Source organism: Ceratotherium simum, chromosome 6, assembly GCF_057802395.1.
Source record: "Ceratotherium simum simum isolate JZ-2026a chromosome 6, ASM5780239v1, whole genome shotgun sequence".
Lineage (NCBI taxonomy): Eukaryota > Metazoa > Chordata > Mammalia > Perissodactyla > Rhinocerotidae > Ceratotherium > Ceratotherium simum.
This window is the reverse complement of record NC_141905.1, coordinates 60,008,243-60,027,390: the sequence shown is the minus strand read 5'-3', so window position 1 is coordinate 60,027,390 and position 19,148 is coordinate 60,008,243. Positions and strand designations below refer to the sequence as shown.

The window sequence follows — 19,148 nt, the reverse complement described above, 5'->3', positions numbered from 1 at the left end:
TTAGTAAGACACAACTCCTGCTTCTGAAGACTGCCCGTAGTCTATCACTGCATGCCCTTGTAGACTGTTCTTTTCTGAGGGCAGTCTTATTGTCCACCCTGTTGCCTAACACTATATAGATGCTCAATACACACTAAATGAATGGATAAATGAGTTCACAGGAGTTTCATTGAAAACGTCTTCTGGCAGCACATGATAATGAGGTTCTATCTTTTTGTGTGTGTGTGTGTGTGTGAGGAAGATCGGCCCTGAGCTAACATCTGATGCCAATCCTCCTCTTTTTTGCTGAGGAAGACTGGCCCTGAGCTAACATCCATGCCCATCTTCCTCCACTTTATATGGGACGCCACCAGAGCATGGCTTGACAAGCGGTGAGTCGGTATGTGCCCGGGATCCGAACCTGCAAACCCTGGGCCGCCAAAGCGGGGCGCCTGCACTTAACTGCTTATGCCATTGGGCTGGCCCCAATGAGATTCTATCTTAACTGCACTCTATCTTACCTATCACATGGAAGAGGTGGTTAAGGTAAAACAAGGCTGATAGAGTGGGCCTTAATCCAATTTGACTGGAGTCCTTATAAGAAGAGATTAGAACACATAGAGAGACGCCAAGGATGAGCACACACAGACAGAGGGGCAACCGTGTAAGGACACAGTGAGAAGGCAGCCATGTGCAAGCCAAGGAGAGAGGCTCAGAAGAAACCAAACCTGCTGACACCTTGAACTTGGACTTTCAGCTTCCAGAACTGTGAGAAAATAACTTTCTGTTGTTTAAGCCACCCAGTTTGTGGTATTTTGTTACAGCAACCCTAGCAAACTAATATAGATTTTTACAGTTTTTAAGCCCAGATCCAAGGCTCCCTTCTGCAGGGTACACAAAATGTAAGAATAATTCTAAGAGTGGATGGATGAACCTGAGTGCTTTGGGAATGAGTCATGCAAGGACTTGGAGGAGACAGACACAAGAGGGTGAGACAGTAGCTCAGACTGGGCTAAAACAGCTGCAATATACGCAATTTCCCTCCCCTTATGATACCAACACAAAATCTAAGGCTGTTCTTTCCCCAAATCTGAGACTGAAAGTAGCTTTTCAACTTTTTTTCCCCTTCTCCGGCTACATTTTGATGTTTAACACAATTTCACTTGTCTAAAAATACTGTGGCAGAGGAAGACCCCAGATTTCTCTCTGCATGCAAAGTCTTTATATACAAAGAGTACCTGGTCTGATAAGGTAATGAGATTGAATTTTTGACAAGAAAGTGTATCAAAAATACACAATCAAATGAGATTCTTGCTAGCCACAGGGAAGCTACATTTGAAGCCAGATTCTAAAGTCAGGGGATTGATGTTTGTTTTGTTTTGTTTTTAATAAACATGCCATCTCATATATACAGATGAATACCTCCTTCAAAATAGTCATTCTGGAAAGTTCTACTGTTCTCAAATCATTTCTGGAATTGCTTTCAGGGTCTGTGAGTTAGTCTTCTGAATGCTCTCAGTGGTGACTCTTGAAGGTAGATCTGATTTTCAAAAACAACCAAAGGTCCTCTGGTGTCAGCTCTGGCTAACTAGGGTGATCAGTCACATGTGTAATGCCACATGTAATCAACTCTAAAATATCCAGGCCAATTTTTCTGGAGTGAATTGTACTCAACCCCAGAAGCCAGTTTCTAAAGGGAAACTCTAGACATGTAGTAAATGTGTTATGGGCATGACATCAAGGGGGGGGATGGTGACTGCTTTGAAGGAAACCCCATTAATTTGGATATGCAAGTTTTCTAATGGGTCCCTATACCAGAATATTTCCTCAGGTCCAGATCTACCCTACCTCGTGGGACCACAGTTCCCAGAAGTACAAGGACCTCACCGTCCTACTCAACTTTTAATCTCCAACCTGGGTACTTGGTGTAATGAATAGCTGATGGAAAGCTCAGTATGAGGGGAGAATGCCTAAAGTGTCTGGGGCTGAATCTATGTGATCCAAAGGCCAGAACTAGGACCCAGAGAGACATTCTGGAGAGGTAAATTTCTGCTTCATGTAAGAAAGACATTGTCAGCAGCTGGAGCTGTCCAGCAATGGAGTCAGTTTGCCCTGGAAATGGTGAGTTTCCCACCCAGGGAGGAGTTTAAAGCAAAGGCTGCTTGTTATGGGAACCTGCAGAGGTTCTTCCTGTAATAGGGAGCCATGCAATCCCATCCAAGGGCTATCCCCTGAGTTCAACCTGCACAATACCCGGCAACTGTTAGGCCCTGAAAAAATACTGGAATAGAATGAATGAGGAACCGGGAGTGAGGCACACATCTTGTGAGCCAAGTAAAGGAGAAGAGGCCAGGGGCTCAGGCAGCTGCAAAAAAGGTAGGGAGAAGAGAAATAAAAAGAGCCAGGGAGCCATGAGATGGGCCTTCCTTGAGTTTTTGGTACCGTAGCAGAGAAGTTGCTTTGGGTACTGAAGCCTCACATGTTTATGAAAGGGCAATACTTTTGAAGGGGGTAGGAGTTGAGGGAGGAGATAGACCACTGCTCACCCTTCTTAAACTCCTCCAGCACCGTATCCAGCCTGGTATCATTGAAGACGCAGTGCAGGGGCCGGTTGTAGAAGCGGGTGACGGTGAGAAGCGGGGTGCAGTCGTCAGGGTCCACGAAGGCCAAGTCCTTGACAAACAGAATGTCCACAATGTTGTGCCGCTGGTCGCCCTCGTACACGGGGATGCGAGTGTAGCCGCTGCGCAGGATCTCGGAGACGGTGGCGAAGTCGAGCACGGCGTCGGAGCGCAGCATGAAGCAGTCCCCGAGAGGGGTCAGCACCTCCTCCACCACCTTGGTGCGAAGCTCCAGGGCGCCTTGGATGATGTTGAGCTCTTCCTTCACCAGGTCGCTGTAGGGGTCCGCGGCCCGCAGCGTCTCAAGCAGCTTCTCCCGCGTGTAGAAGGTGCTTATTTCCTGGCGCAGCGCCCAGTCCAGCAGGCGGCTCAGTGGGTAGCACACAGGGAAGGCGGCCGCCATCAGGAGCCGGGTCAGGCACACGCTGTGCGAGGCAATGGCCAGCCCGTGCCGCGAGCACACCGAGTAGGGGCAGATCTCGGCGCCCAGGAACACGGCGCCGGTGCACACGAGCGCCGGCAGCCACGGGAAGTGAATCCCCGCCTCACCGTAGTCTTCCTCCGGACCCCCGACGCCCGGCGGCAACGAGGCATACAGCCAGCCGGCCAGGGCCGCGTTGGCTCCGGCTTGGCCCAGGAGCAAGGTGCAAAGCAGATGGGTCCCCCTGCCGCGCACGGCCTGCACGCGGCGCGCCTGCTCCTGCTCGGCGGCTGAGCCGCTGTTCCGCAGCACCCGTAACTCCACCGGGTCTAGCGAGAGCAGGCTCAGGCGCAGGCCGCTGAACAGTGCGGACAGGGCCAGCAGCAGGAGCGCCCCGAGCGCCCGCAGCCACGCGGGGGGCAGCAGGTCCCCGCCCGGGCCATACAGCCGCGGGCGGACGCGCAGCAGGAAGCCGCCGGCGGCGCCGTGGTGGTGCCAGGTGCGCCCGTCCCAGGCGCACAGCGAGAAGAGCTTCCCGCCACCGTCCGCGCCGCCCCGCTCTGCCTCGCCCTTGCGCAGCTCCCGCACCCGCACCTGGACTAGAGCAGAGCCTGCTACGCCTCCGGGGCGCAGGGGCCCCAGGACCTCCACGTCCGACGCCCAGTCGCTCTGCTCGCGGCAGCGCTGCGGCCCCGGGGAGCGCGTGGGGACAGCGCTGGGCAGCAGGCCACTCCCGCCCGGGGGCTCCTCGATAAACACGAGCCGCGGAGCCCAGTCGCCGGTGCCGTTCTCCCCCGGGGAAAGGGTGGGTGCGGGCACCGGAGGAGCAGGCGCCGCGGGCCCGGGCTGGAAATAGACGCGCAGGAGAAAGCTGGTGCCTTCGGCCGCGCGCAGGGTGCCCCCCTCCAGGGACACGCGGCCTCCAGCGGTGTCCTCGGGCCGAAGGCCCAGCAGCCAAGCGGCGGCGGCTGGGGGCCGAGGAGACAGGGAGAAGAAGAGCAGGAGCACAGCGCCTCGGCTGCAGCAGTGCCGGAGCCTGACACCCACCGCGGCTGCCGCCGCCGCCGCCGCCGCCGCCGCCATCCTGCACCCGGCGCGGCTGCACGTGATACTGCAGACAGCGGAGCAAGAGCTGGGGGGAGGAGGAGCCAGGGCCGGGAACTGGCCTGGGGCAGGTCACCACGTGTACGCCCCCTGCGCGCGTGGGCTGGAGGCGGTGAAGGTTCAGACCCTGCTTGGGCAGGTGGTCCCCGCTGGAGGCTGGAGCTCTTCACGCATCACTGCATAACCCTAACACACTTCGGTGTATCTGAGATGCAGCTGAGAAAGCTTGGTTTGGAGCACGGCCTCCACTCCAGCAGTAGAGCGCCCCTCCGCAGACTCCTACCCGGCGGTAATTCCCTGCCGGCCCACCGCTTCCCCATTGGCCGAGGCAATTTCCCAGCATTTCGCCTCTCGTCCTGCCTTTTGCGTTCCCCCTTCTGGTCAAAGGGTATTCTGGAGGCAAGTCTTGAATCTGTGAAAACTTTATGTTTGGTCTCAACTCCAACTGACCTTTCATGTTTCAAAAATTTCCAAATTACTTAAATTCAATTCCTTGTTAAGATTCGAATGTAATACCATTGTGCAATGGAATACTATGCAGCCAGAAAAAAAGAATGAGTGTATCCATGTGTTTGTGATATGGAAAAATCTCCAAAGTAATAGTTGAAAAATAACAAGGTGCAGAAGGATGTATATAATATGCTACTATTTGTGCTAAAAGTATTCATGTATAAATTTATATGTACATGTATACATATATAAAATATTAGATTTAACATACAGAGGATACACAAGAAATTTGTAATAGTGTTCCCCTCCCGAGCACGACTAGAGTCTGGAAGTTTGGTTGAAAGATACTTTAAAATATAGGGACAGAGAGATGAACAAGAAGTTACAAAGATAATACAGAGATCCCAGTACCCGTCACCCACCCAGTTTCCCCCAATGGGTACATCGTAACTAGAGTAGAATATAAATTGCAGGAAATTGAAATTGGTATGATGTGTGAGTATGGTTCTATGTCATTTTATCACACGTGTAGATTTATGTAACCATCACTGCAATCAAAATACAGAATTATTCTATCATTACAAAGATCTAGCAGGGAAACTTTTGATTGAATTCCTTGCATTGTTTGAATTTACCGTGGGTCTGTATTACCTTATTTTTACTTTCATGCATTTATTGAAAATTTTTATAGTAAAATTCACTTTTTGGTGTGCTGTTCTATGAGTTTTGACAAATGCATATTCATGTAACCATCACAATCAAGAATAGTGCCATTACCCCCCAATATTCCCTCTTACTGTCTCTGTGGTCAACCCCTCCCCCCACCTCATCCTCCGGCAACTACTAATTTGTTCTCCGCTATAGTCTTCCTTTTCCAGAATGTCATGTAAATGGAATAATACAATGTGTAGCCTTTTGTATCTGGCTTCCCTTACCTTGTTAGTGTAATGCATTTGAGAGTCATCCATGTCGTAGTGTTTATCAATAGTTCATTCCTTTTTATGGCTGGATAATATTCCATTATATGGGCTGTATCACAGTTTGATTATCTGTTTACTGGTTAAAGAACATTTGAGTTATTTCCAGTTTTTGGCAATTATGAATAAAGCAGCTATAAACATTCATGTGCAGGATTTTGTGTGAACGTACGTTTTCATTTCTCTTGGGTAAATTTACCATAGGTCTGTATTACTTTTTAAAATATAAAAGTAACAATAATTTGGCATACTACTTTGGCACTTCTAATTTAAAAATAATTGCTGTGTGTGAAATCTTATTTTCCATAGAATTTGTGAGACCCCAAAGATAAAGAAAGCCCTGCAAAGAATAAAGCTCAATACAAATGGTCCAGCTAAAAGTTACCTTCTTTTCACAACAAACTTTTATCATCCGGAGTGGAAAGAGCCTCTTTCTGGTTCGGGATTAGAAAGGCCTTAGTAGGCTGCTGGTCACATTCCTACATAGGTTGCCTTTCACACTCTGCAGGCAATGGGAAACAAACCTGCCATCGCCTTAAAATACACTAGATCCTGTCCACTACAAGCTGCCTCTTGCCTAGGCTGCTTAAGAGACAGACAGAAGATTTCATCTGAAGAGGGCACATTGAGGCATTTATTGGAAGTACAGGGGATATACAGGGGAGAAGTGGGGTAAGGCATGTGATTGTTTCTGGTAAGTGTTGGCAAAAAATCTCTCACTTTTCTCCTGACACTTAGATCTCTCTCCTCTGCCAACATAAGCTCCTCAGCACAAAGCTGTTATCCTAAGGGCTCTCCCACCTCTTTTAGATCACGGGCCTTTATCATCCACATAATACCACCTAACACCTTTATCAAGCTTTAGAGTTACAAAGGAATTTCATATTTATTATTTCACGTGCACAATAGCCCTGTGAAGTAGATTTAATTATACTCATTTTATAGATCAGGTTAAATGACTGGTGCAACTGATTTGGATTCTAGGTTGATGCTCCCTCACACCACAGTGCTGACCAGTACCAAAATAAAACTTTTCAAAAACGTTAGATCAGGAATTAAAAAACCTAAAGTTCTTATTATAAAGTATTACATGCTCATTGAAAATAAAATTTATTGCAGAAAAGCATAAATAAAAATAAACTATATCCCCACCAACCAGAGATAAACACTGTTAATATTTTGACACGCTTTTTTATTTTCTACATAGATTACTGAGAAATACACACACATATGTATGCCCTCATATATTTCTGTATTCTATAATTGAATACATATTATATGTACAATTCTGGTCTGCTTCTGTCACTTAACATATCAAGAGCATTTTTCCTAATGTAATAAAAAAACTTTCATAAACATAATTTTTTTCTTTTTGCTGAGGAAGATTTGCCCTGAGCTAACATCTGTTGCCAATCTTCCTCTTTTTGCTTGAGGAAGGTTCACCCTGAGCTAACATCTGTGCCAGTCTTCTATTTTGTATGTAGGTTGCTGCCATAGCATGGCCACCGATGAGTGGTATAAGTCAGCACCCAGGAACCAAACCTAGGCCGCTGAAGTGCATGCTGAACTTAACCACTAGGCCACAGGGCCAGCCCCGTAAACGTAATTTTTAGTGAATGATACTATTACATTATTGGATATATATATATTATATTACACTATATTATATTATATTACATTATATTATATTATATTGAGAGAGAGAGAACTGTAAGAATGATCCCATTTCTGTTTGCACCAGCTCTATTATTAACAAGTGTTAGGCTTAGGAAAGTCAATCTACTTTTCTGGGCCCATTTTCTCATCTGTGAAATAAAAGAGAATTTTAAGGTCCCAACCCTTTTATGAGTCTGTGAGTAAGGGCTAATGTACACTGGGGAAAGATAATCTAGAAAGACTAAGTACTTTTCCTTTACTGAATAAGAGATTCTGCAAAAGTACTGAGTTTCCAGAGCTCTATTCTAAGTGAAAGGATTCCTGGGGACAGGTTCAGGCAGTGTGATTCTAATAAGGAAGAGCTGCCAAAAATAGCTCCCCAGAATCTAAATGTTGACTACCTTTCTAGTTTACAATATAAGCACTTCCTAGTTTCCAAGATGGGCAATTCCTCACTTCCTAGAGAGGTGGAGGAAATGATACTTGCCTTTAATCTCATGACTATGCTATTTCATAATATACATGTTAAATGCTTTTGCTTATTTCATTACTTGTTCATTCATTCAATAAATTCTTGTTAGTCAACACGGTGCCAGGCCCTGTGCTAGATATTGTGCATAAACAGATACCATCCTTGCCATCATGGAGCTGAGAGTCTACTGAGGATGACAGACATGAACCAGAGACTGCTTACCTACCTCATTAATTAATTACTCCTATGAAGGAGATGTTCAAAGTGCCATGCAAGTATATAATCTGGGGGCCCATCTAGAGAGGAAGGTCTGGGAAGACTATACCCAAAAATGAAATTTAATGAAAATGGAAGAATTTATACACTAGGAAGACTATGAAAAATGTATTTTGTGCCTTCTATTCCTTTTTGTACTACTTTTAAAACTATGACAATGTAATAATAATATTCTGATAATATAATCCATTAACATTTATTGAGTGCTTACTATGTGCTGAGTACATTATCCTTTCTAATCCTCACAATAGGTGAGAAAACTGAGGCTCTAATTGGGTAACTGTGAAAGTCATGTCATTAACGGGGAGTGGGGCCCAGTTGGTTGGACAGACTCTGAGTCCAGAGTCTACAGTATAAAAAATTAGGAAAATAATAATACCAAGTAACACTTACATAAGGTTTACTAGATATCAGGCATAAATTAACACATTTAATTCTCATAAGAACTTTTGGAGGTGGGTATTATTATGATTATTTCCACTTTACATGAGGAAGCTAAGCTACAGAGAGATTAAGTACCTTGGTGGTCAAGATTTTACACTACACTGCCTATAGCTATCTGTCATACTTTTGTCCATTTACATACATTGTTTTACATAGTTGCACTTGTAATGTTCCTACTATTGTATTATTCTGTTTCCTTTCATTCGTCATTATGGCATAAGTATTTTCCCTCATTAAAACTATTTATAAACATGTTTTTCCTTTTTCCTTCCTTCCCCTCACCCTCTATTGTTATTGTTGTTTATTTGTTGGTTTTACCACAGGCAGAGGATTGAGTTAATCATTTTCAGTTCATGGGCTATGAAAAGGCCTCCTCCACCCCATCCTAATCCCAATCCCATCTCCCACCCCTTCAGACAGCCACTGCCGTATTTTGATATGTCCTTAAACATGTATGTATCCTTGTAAAATATATAGTATTGGTTTGTGTCTGTGTTTTCTTTTATTGAGATATGATTCACATACGATAAAATTGACCCTTTTAAACTATACGATTCAGTGGTTTTTAGTGTATTCATAAAGTTGTATAACCATCATCACTAATTCCAGAATATTTTCATCACCCCCAAAAGAAACCCTATACCTTCTAATGCTCATTCCCATTCCCTGCTGCAGACTCTAGCAACCGCTAATATACCTTCTGCCTGTGTATGTGCTTTTAATTTTCATAAAATGTGCTGTAGAACTTGTTCTGTTTCTTTCATTTTCATTCAACACTATGTTTGTAAAATCTGTCCGTGTTGCTGAATGTACCCCTGGTTTGATGTTTCTAAATGCTGGGTGGTCTTCCAAAGTGGATAGCCACAATGTTATTTTCATCCATTCCCTTGGAGATGGATGCTTAGATTACCACCAACTTCCTACTACCGAAAACAAAGCCACGGTGAAATCCTTGACCATTCCCTACTGGACCTGTGGGGGATACCTCTGGGATGTACCCACTGTGGGACTGTCAGGTCACAGTGTATACATATACTTAATTTCACTCAGTACAGCCAGATTACTCTCCACCAATGGTGACTGAAGTTGCCTGCTTTCCTATATCTTAGCTTACACTTAGCGTTATTCACTTCCCAAATTTGGCCAAGCCGATGGGCAGGAAGTGCTATCTCATTTTTAAAATTTGAATGTCTCTGATTCCTAGCAACTTTGAGCATCTCTTCATATATTTGTTAGGCTTTTAGGTGTGAAATTGGGTGGAATGGGGCTAAAGTTTTGGGCCGGCATTTAAAGTACATCTGCTCTTTTATAGGACATACATTCAACAGTGCTTCATATTTGAAACTAAAACACTAACCCATGCTTTACTCTGCTTGAAGCCCTGGACCCTACTCAGACAGAAGCACGGAGATGGAGCTTCCCAGTACAGCAGGGGTAAGGCAGTCTGGACTTGTTAATGTCTACAATAAACAGTTAATTGTGTGCACAGCATTTCTGAGATACAGACATTTCTATCCATTAATAAGGGAAGCTCCTGCCTAGGACAGAGAGGGTTTGTTTGTTTCTTCCCCAAAAGATCAAGAAGTTTTTTTTTGAGAATGATTAATCCCCAGCATCTGGGCAGTCAGAAGATCAATCCAACTTTAACCACCAGCTAATCAGTTTCTTCAACCCTTGAATCAGGTAATCCAGTGTGGGGTACCAGACTGGGTCACGAAGAGCTGGAAGTAGAAGTGATAACCCCCAGCCAAACAGAAACGAATATTGGAGATGCTTTCTTTACTGGGAGGAGATAGAAAAATGGGAAGTCATTCATATGTGATTGGTTTGAGTGTTCTTTTTCAGGGTAATCTGGTTCTCAGGTGGGCAGGGAGGGACAGTCAGTCTGATTGAGACAGCCTTTAATGCAGGTAAACATTCGTTTTTTTTTCTTCTGTATAGAGCAAAGATTCTCAAATTTTATTATGCATAAAAATCACCTGCAAGTTTTTTTTTTTTTAACAGATTCTAGAAGAATACACAGGAAACTAGTAACAGTGGTTGCCTCTAAAGAGAAACTAGTAGATGGAAAGGGGGATAGGAGAGAGATCTTCCCTTTGATCGTTTAAATTTTGTACAATTAACATATATTTTCTATTCAAAATAATTTACATTTAATTTAAAAATGTGCCTTTCTCGGGCGGGCCTGGTGGCACAAGCGGTTAAGTGCACGCGCTCCGCCGCGGTGGCCCGGGGTTTGCAGGCTCGGATCCCTGGCGCGCTCCGACACACCACTTGGCAAGCCATGCTGCAGCCACGTCCCATATAAAGTGGAGGAAGCTGGGCACAGATGATCGCTCAGGGCCAGTCTTCCTCAGCAAAAAAAGAGGAGGATTGGCAGATGTTAGCACAAGGCTGATCTTCCTCACACACACACACAAAATGCGCCTTCCTATCTCCATTTTGATTCTGTGAGTCTGGAATACGACCCAAGAACTTGCATTTTAACAAACATGTAATGTGACTCCAATACAGCTGACTGTTGGCTCACTTTTTGAGACAATGATATTAAAAGAGTGGTTCTTGGGACCGGCCTGGTGGCGTAGCAGTTAAGTGCGTGCTTCACCTCGGCAGCCTGCGGTTCGCAGGTTTGGATCCCGGGCACGCACTGACACACCGCTTGTCAAGCTGTGCTGTGGCGGTGTCCCATATAAAGTAGAGGAAGATGGGCATGGATGTTAGCCCAGGGCCAATCTTCCTCAGCAAAAAAAAAAAAAAAAGAGGAGTATTGGCATTGGATGTTAGCTCAGGGCTAGTCTTCCTCACAAAAAATAAAAGAGTGATTCTTAACCTTTTTTTTGGATTTACGCATGCCTGTGAATTTCTGATGAAATCTATGGGTCTTTTCCTTAGAAAACTGCACATATATTCAAGGACACAATGTGAATATGTTGTGAATACAACTGCAGGAGGTTCATGGGAACCCCGGTGGCATTATGTCTGTGATTCTTATGTTAGGGACTCCTGATATAGAAATTTTGTTCTATATCATGGCAAGGAGTTTTTATAAGAGAGAGTTTCAGAGAATTGAGAACACCTTTAAGTGTGAGTGTGTGTGCATGCATGTGTGTGCGTGCACGTGTGTGTAAGAAAAGAGCAGAGGTGATTTCTACTTTTGATGAAAGGGTTCCTTCTTCATTTCTAGAATCAGTTCCTAACTAATAAAGGAACAGAAGATAGATCCCTCAACAATTCTCTTCCAGGTACATACTGTCCACAAACATTTTAATGAAATTTGCAGATGACCCCAAAAAAAGGATATGTTGCAAACACCAGGAAAGCCAAAGAAATTATATAAAACATTAGCAATATGGCAGAGAATGACACTCAATTTGGAAAATTTTCAAGTAGATGCATCTGGAGAAAAGTAATTGGAAAGAAAATTTTTCCTGGGGAGGGCAACACCTGGAAAATAGTAATGGCTATAAAAGGCCCAAGGGTGATGCTAAATGGCAAATTAGATACATGTTTGTTGTATAATATTGCTAGAAAAATATGACACTGGCCTCTTGTCACAAAGCAAGGAGATAATGGCTCTTTCTGTTTGGCCCTAGTGAGATAGCACCTGGGATGCTGTTTTTAGTTTTGGACACTTCATTAGTGGAAAATTGTTGATTAGCATTTGGGAATTTGGAGGCAAAAACCAAGAACAATTAAAAGCATTTATTTGACACGACTCAACCATTCCAAACCAACTGCACGGAGGGAAAGAGAAATAATGAAACTCCAAATTTAAATTGTGTTGCTGAGGAATCAAAGAAATCAAGGTCTCTTCATTTCAATTTCAGCATAGAACCACTGATTATTGGAGTTGGGAGGGACTTTGGAGATGGATTTTGATGACCTTTGAGTTCCTGTGCAGTGCTAAAATTTTGTTAGCTGGGCAGGTTGCTCTTGGGCTATGCATTCCACAGAGATCTATAAAGGGTCCTCTTAAAATACAGATCTGATGTTATTCACCTAGTTGAAACCCTACAATGGATTCCCATGGCATTTAGAATAAATCCAGGCATTTCACAGGACTCCCATTGTCCTGCTGAATCTGGCCTTTGCCTAAATCTTGGCTTCTACCACTCTTCCCTTAACTCACCAGTCTTCATCCACAATGGCCTCCTTGCTCTTTCTAGACCTCTCCAAGATCGTTCTAGCCTCATAGTCTTTGCATTGCTGTTTATTCCCCCAGCTCCTTGTATTATTGATTCCTTCTCATCTTTCTTCTTTTCATAACCATATTATCTAAAGTTTCCATCCCCACACCATCATCCTGTTTATAAGTATTATCACAATCTGTAAATATGTTTATTTACTTGCTTGTTTATTATCTTTTTCTCCTATTAGGATGTAAAGTCCAGGAGAGCAAGGACCTTTTCTATATCATTCATTCCTATATTTCCAGTGCCTTGCATGAAGTAATAGCTAACACATATTGAGTTCTTACATATTCCCAACCCTGTTCAGTGATTTACATGTATCAGCTCATTTAATCCTCCCAGCAACCCTGTAAGATAGGACTATGATTCTTTCCGCCCTACAAATGGGGAAATTGAAGTACAAAGAGGCTAAGTTTAATTTGCCCAAGGTTAAACAGCAAGTAAGTTTGGTTGGACCAGGGTTTGAACCTTGGCAGTGTAACTTGCCCAGGGTCTGAGAAGTTAATGGAAAAGCCAAAGCTAGCATCTAGGGCTTCTGGCTGCCTGGTACTCATCTGTCTGGAGAACAGGCAATGGATTAATTACTTGGATAGTTATGTACCGTTATCTTTTCCCCTATGAGACATTCTAGTAAATGAGGATTTGCCTCCATATTTGAGAATGTGTGATCTTGAGTCATTCCTTTTGGGGATAGTGAGGAAAAGAGAAAATTTAGGAAGAGGGACAGGAACAAAAACAGAAGGTAAAACATATGGCAGAACAAGATTTCAACTTTTTGTGACACAGTCTTGGGAGAGGCAAAGGAAGCTAAGAGGAAGTAAAGCAAGGACTTGTTTTCTGGACCATTATGAGGCAGGGAATTGGGCTGGTATAAGAGGAGTTGAGGGCCATGTGCCATGGCATGAACTTGTTTATCATGAGCCAAAACAAGCCTTACATAACCCCGTATTTTGGAGAGAAGGTGGAGAAATACCTGCTTAGCTAGGCCAAACAGACTAAACAAAGTGTGTCTAAGGCCTTTTTGTATTGAGCATCCAGTGACTCAGTCTCTGTGAACCTGTGGGATCAAGGATATGGGAGTCGGTGACACCTCTATGTTATAAAATCAGAAAGACATGTTTGGATGGAGGAGCCAACAGGGACATCTTTTTTTTTTTTAATTTTTTGTTTATTGCAGTAACATTGGTTTATAACATTGTATAAATTCCAGGTGTACATCATTATACTTCTATTTCTGCATAGATTACCTCATGTTCACCACCCAAATACTAATTACAACCCATCACGACACACATGTGCCGAATCATCCCTTTCGCCCTCCACCCTCTCCGCCTCCCCTCTGGCAACCACCAATCCAATCTCTGTCTCTATGTGTTTGTTTATTGTCATTATTATCAACTACTTAATGAAGGAAATCATACGGTATTTGACCTTATCCCTCTGACTTATTTCACTTTGCATAATACCCTCAATGTCCATGCATGTTGTCAAAAATGGCTGGATTTCATCGTTTCTTATGGCTGAGTAGTATTCCATTGTGTATATATACCACATCTTCTTTATCCATTCGTCCCCTGATGGGCATTTAGGTTGCTTCCAAGTCTTGGCTATTGTGAATAACGCTGCAATGAACACAGGGGTGCATGTATCTTTATGCATTGGTGTTTTCAAGTTCTTTGGATAAATACCCAGCAGTGGAATACCTGGATCATATGTTAGTTCTATCCTTGATTTTTTGAGGAATCTCCATACTGTTTTCCATAGTGGCTGCACCAGTTTGCACTCCCACCAGCAGTGTATGAGAGTTCCCTTCTCTCCACATCCTCTCCAACACTTGTTGTTTCCTGTCTTGTTAATTATAGGCATTCTGACGGGCGTGAGGTGATACCTCATTGTAGTTTTGATTCGCATTTCCCTGATAGTTAATGATTTTGAACACCTTTTCATGTGTCTGTTGGCCATCTGTATATCTTCTTTGGAGAAACGTCTGTTCAGGTCTTTTGCCCATTTTTTAATTGGGTTGTTAGATTTTTGTTGTTGAGATGCATGAGTTCTTTATATATTTTGGAGATTAAGCCCTTATCAGATGTATGGTTTGCAAATATCTTCTCCCAATTGTTAGGTTGTCTTTTCGTTTTGTTGATGGTTTCCTTTGCTGTGCAGAAGCTTTTTAGTTTGATGTAGTCCCATTTGTTTACTTTTTCTATTGTTTCTCTTGCCCCGTCAGACATGGTGCTTGAAAATATGTTGCTAAGACCGATGTCAAAGAGCGTACTGCCTATGTTTTCTTCTAGAAGTTTCATAGTTTCAGGTCTTACATTCAAGTCTTTAATCCATTTTGAGTTAATTTTTGTGTGTGGTGTAAGGTGAGGGTCTACTTTCATTTTTTTGCATGTGGCTATCCAGTTTTCCCAACACCATTTGTTGAAGAGACTTTCTTTTCTCCATTGTATGTTCTTGGCTCCTTTGTCAAAGATTAGCTGTCCATAGATGTGTGGGTTTATTTCTGGGCTTTCGATTCTATTCCATTGATCTGTGTGTCTGTTTTTGTGCCAGTACCATGCTGTTTTGGTTACTATAGCTTTGTAGTATATTTTGAAATCAGGGAGTGTGATACCTCCAGCTTTGTTCTTTTTTCTCAGGATTCCTTTACCTATTCGAGGTATTTTGTTGTTCCATATAAATTTTAGGATTCTTTGTTCTATTTCTGTGGAAAATATTGTTGGAACTTTGATAGGGATTGCATTGAATCTATAGATTGCTTTAGGAAGTATGGACATCTTAGCTATGTTAATTCTTCCAATCCAAGAGCACTGAATATCTTTCCATTTCTTTGTGTCTTCTTCAATTTCTTTCAGCAATGTTTTATAGTTTTCCATGTACAGCTCTCTCACCTCTTTGGTTAAGTTCATTCCTAGGTATTTCATTCTTTTTGTTGCAATTGTAAATGGGATTGTATTCTTAATTTCTCTTCCTGCTACTTCGTTGTTAGTGTATAGAAATGCAACTGATTTTTGTATATTGATTTTGTATCCTGCAACTTTACCATATTGGTTTATTACTTCTAAAAGTTTTTTGGTGGATTCTTTAGGGCTTTCTATATATAAAATCATGTCATCTGCAAATAGTGAGAGTTTCACTTCTTCCTTTCCAATTTGGATCCATTTTTTTTCTTTTTCTTGCCTGATTGTTCTGGCGAGGACTTCCAGTACTATGTTAAATAGGAGTGGTGAGAGTGGGGATCCTTGTCTGGTTCCTGTTCTTAAAGGGATAGCTTTCAGTTTTTCACCACTGAGGATGATATTAGCTGTGGGTTTGTCATATATGGCCTTTATTATGTTGAGGTACTTTCCTTCTATACCCATTTTATTCAGAGTTTTTATCATAAATGGATGCTGTATCTTGTCAAATGCTTTCTTTGCATCAATTGAGGTGATCACGTGATTTTTATTCTTCATTTTATTAATGTGCTGTATTACGTTGATTGATTTGCGAATGTTGAACCATCCCTGCGTCCCTGGAGTAAATCTCACTTGATCATGGGGTATCATCTTTTTAATGTATTGTTGTATGCGATTTGCTCGTATTTTGTTGAGGATTTTTGCATCGATGTTCATCAATGATATTGGCCTGTAATTTTCCTTTTTTGTGTTGTCCTTGTCTGGTTTTGGTATCAGGGTAATGTCAGCTTCGTAGAATGAGATAGGGAGCTTCCCCCTCTCCTCAACTTTTTGGAAGAGTTTGAGAAGGATAGGTATTAAGTCTGCTTTGAATGTTTGGTAGAATTCACCAGGGAAGCCATCTGGTCCTGGACTTTTATTTTTGGGGAGGTTTTTGATTACTGTTTCGATCTCCTTACTGGTGATTGGTCTATTCAAATTCTCTACTTCTTCTTGATCCAGTTTTGGAAGGTTGTATGATTCTAAGAATTTATCCATTTCTTCCAGATTGTCAAATTTGTTGGCACATAGCTTTTCATAGTATTCTCTTATAATGTTTTGTATTTCTGAGGTGTCTGTTGTAATTTCTCCTCTTTCATTTCTAACTTTACTTATTTGTGCCTTCTCTCGTTTTTTCTTGGTGAATCTAGCTAAAGGTTTGTCAATTTTGTTTATCTTTTCAAAGAACCAGCTCTTGGTTTTATTGATTTTTTTCTGTTGTTTTTTTGGTCTCTATTTCATTTATTTCTGCTCTGATTTTTATTGTTTCCCTCCTTCTACTGATTTTGGGCTTTGTTTGTTCTTCTTTTTCCAGTTGCTTTAGGTGCATTGTTAGATTATTTATTTGAGATTTTTCTTGTTTGTTGAGATAGGCCTGTATTGCTATAAACTTCCCTCTTAGAACCGCTTTTGCTGTATCCCATAAATTCTGACATGTCGTATTTTCATTTTCATTTGTCTCCAGGTATTTTTTGATTTCTTCATTGACCCAGTCATTGTTCAGTAGCATTTTGTTTAATCTCCACGTATTCGTGGCTTTTCTGATTTTCTTTCTATAGTTGATTTCTAGTTTCATACCATTGTGGTCAGAAAAGATGCTTGGTATTATTTCAATCTTCTTAAATTTATGGAGACTTGTTTTGTGGCCTAATATGTGATCAATCCTGGAGAATGTTCCATGTGCATTTGAAAAGAACGTGTATTCTTCGGTTTTTGGATGGAATGCTCTGTATATATCTACTAGGTCCATCTGTTCTAGTGTGTCATTTAAGGGCAATGTTTCCTTATTGATCTTCTGTTTGGATGATCTATCCGTTGGTGTAAGTGGAGTGTTAAAGTCCCTTACTATTATTGTGTTACTGTCTATTTCTCTTTTTATGTCTGTTAATAATTGCTTTATATATTTAGGTGCACCTACATTGGGTGCATAGATATTTACAAGTGTTATATCCTCTTATTGGATTGTTCCCTTGATCATTATGTAATGCCCTTCTTTGTCTCTTTTTACAGTTTTTCTTTTAAAATCTATTTTGTCTGATATGAGTATTGCTACTCCAGCTTTCTTTTCATTGCCATTTGCATGGAGTATCTTTTTCCATCCCTTCACTTTCAGTTTGTGAGGGTCTTTAGGTCTGCAGTGTGTCTCTTGTATGCAGCATATATATGGGTCTTGTTTTTTTATCCAATCAGCCACCCTGTGTCTTTTAATTGGAGCATTTAGTCCATTCACCTTTAAAGTAGCTATTGATAAGCATGTACTTACTGCCATTTTTTAACTTTTTTTTTTTTCTCAGTGTTTTAGTAGTCCTTCTCTATTCCTATCTTCTTCTATACAGAATTGATGGTCTCCTTAGTTTGACCTCTGGCTGAAAGCTCTACTCTTTAACTCCCCTCCTTTTATGTTTTTGATATCATATCTAACCACTTTGTTGTGCATTTGTATCCATTACCCTCTTATCATGGAAATAGATAATTTTTCCTATTTGTGGTCTTCTCTTTTCCCCTTAAATCAGTCCCTTTAACATTTCTTGTAGCACTGGTTTCTTGGTGACAAACTCCTTTAATTTTTGTTTGTCTGGGAAATTTTTGATCTCTCCTTCCATTTTGAATGATAACCTTGCTGGGTAGAGTATTCTTGGCTGTAAGTTTTTTCCTTTTAGCACTTTAAATATATCGTGCCACTCTCTTCTAGCCTGTAAGGTTTCTGCTGAGAAGTCAGCTGATAGCCTTATGGGGTTTCCTTTGTATGTAACTTGACTTTCTCTCGTGGCTTTTAGGATTCTCTCTTTATCTTTAATTCTGGACATTTTGATTATGATGTGTCTTGGTGTGGGCCTCTTTGGGTTTATCTTGTTTGGGGCTCTCTGTGCTTCCTGTACCTGGATGTCTGTTTCCTTTCTTAGGTTAGGGAAGTTTTCATCTATTATTTCTTGAAATAGATTCTCTGCCCCTTTGTCTCACTCTTCTCCTTCTGGGACACCTATAACATGGATGTTAGTGCGCTTGAGGTTATCCCAGAGGTCCCTTAGACTGTCCTCACTCTTTTTAATTCTTTTCTCTTTTACCTGTTCAGCTTGGGTAATTTCCTCTAGTCTTTCATCCAGCTCGCAGATCCGTTCTTCTGTATCCTCTACTCTGCTTTTGAGTCCCTCTAGTGAATTTTTCCTTTCCAGCATTGTATTCTTCATTTCTGATTGGTTCTTTTCTATATCTTCCATTTCTTTGTTGACATTCTCACTGAGTTCATCTATTCTTTTCCCCAGATCAGTGAGCATCCTTAACACTCTTTGTTTGAACTCTCTGTTGGGTAGGTTGCTCATTTCTGTTTCACTTAGTTCCTTTTCTGGGGTTTTGTCCTGTTCCCTTACTTGGAATGTATTCCTTTGCCTCCTCATTTTGCCTCTTTCCCTGTGCTACGTATTAGGTAGGTCAGCTACGTCTCCTGCTCTTGGATAGGTGACCTTATGTAAGTGATGCCTTAGGAGACCTGCAGTGTACTTCCCTCAGTTCTCAATGTTCCAGGGGTGACCTCTATGTGGGCTACGTGTGTCCTTCTGTTGTGGTCTGTTTGCTCTCCCTGTCGGCACCCAGGGAGGCCGAGTTATGCTCCTGGCCAGCT

At 42.2% G+C, this 19,148-nt stretch overlaps 1 protein-coding gene across 1 annotated transcript in view; it reads right to left on the bottom strand.

Moving 5' to 3' along the window:
* The window catches only part of CNNM1 (cyclin and CBS domain divalent metal cation transport mediator 1), a 63,848-nt gene extending 59,744 nt beyond the window's left edge, over positions 1–4,104 (bottom strand). Inside the window, exon 1 of the mRNA XM_004428159.3 lies at positions 2,526–4,104. Within this exon, the coding sequence (XP_004428216.1) occupies positions 2,526–4,104 (1,579 nt within the window). The remainder of the gene's footprint in view (positions 1–2,525) is intronic.
* Positions 4,105–19,148: the final 15,044 nt, after the last annotated feature.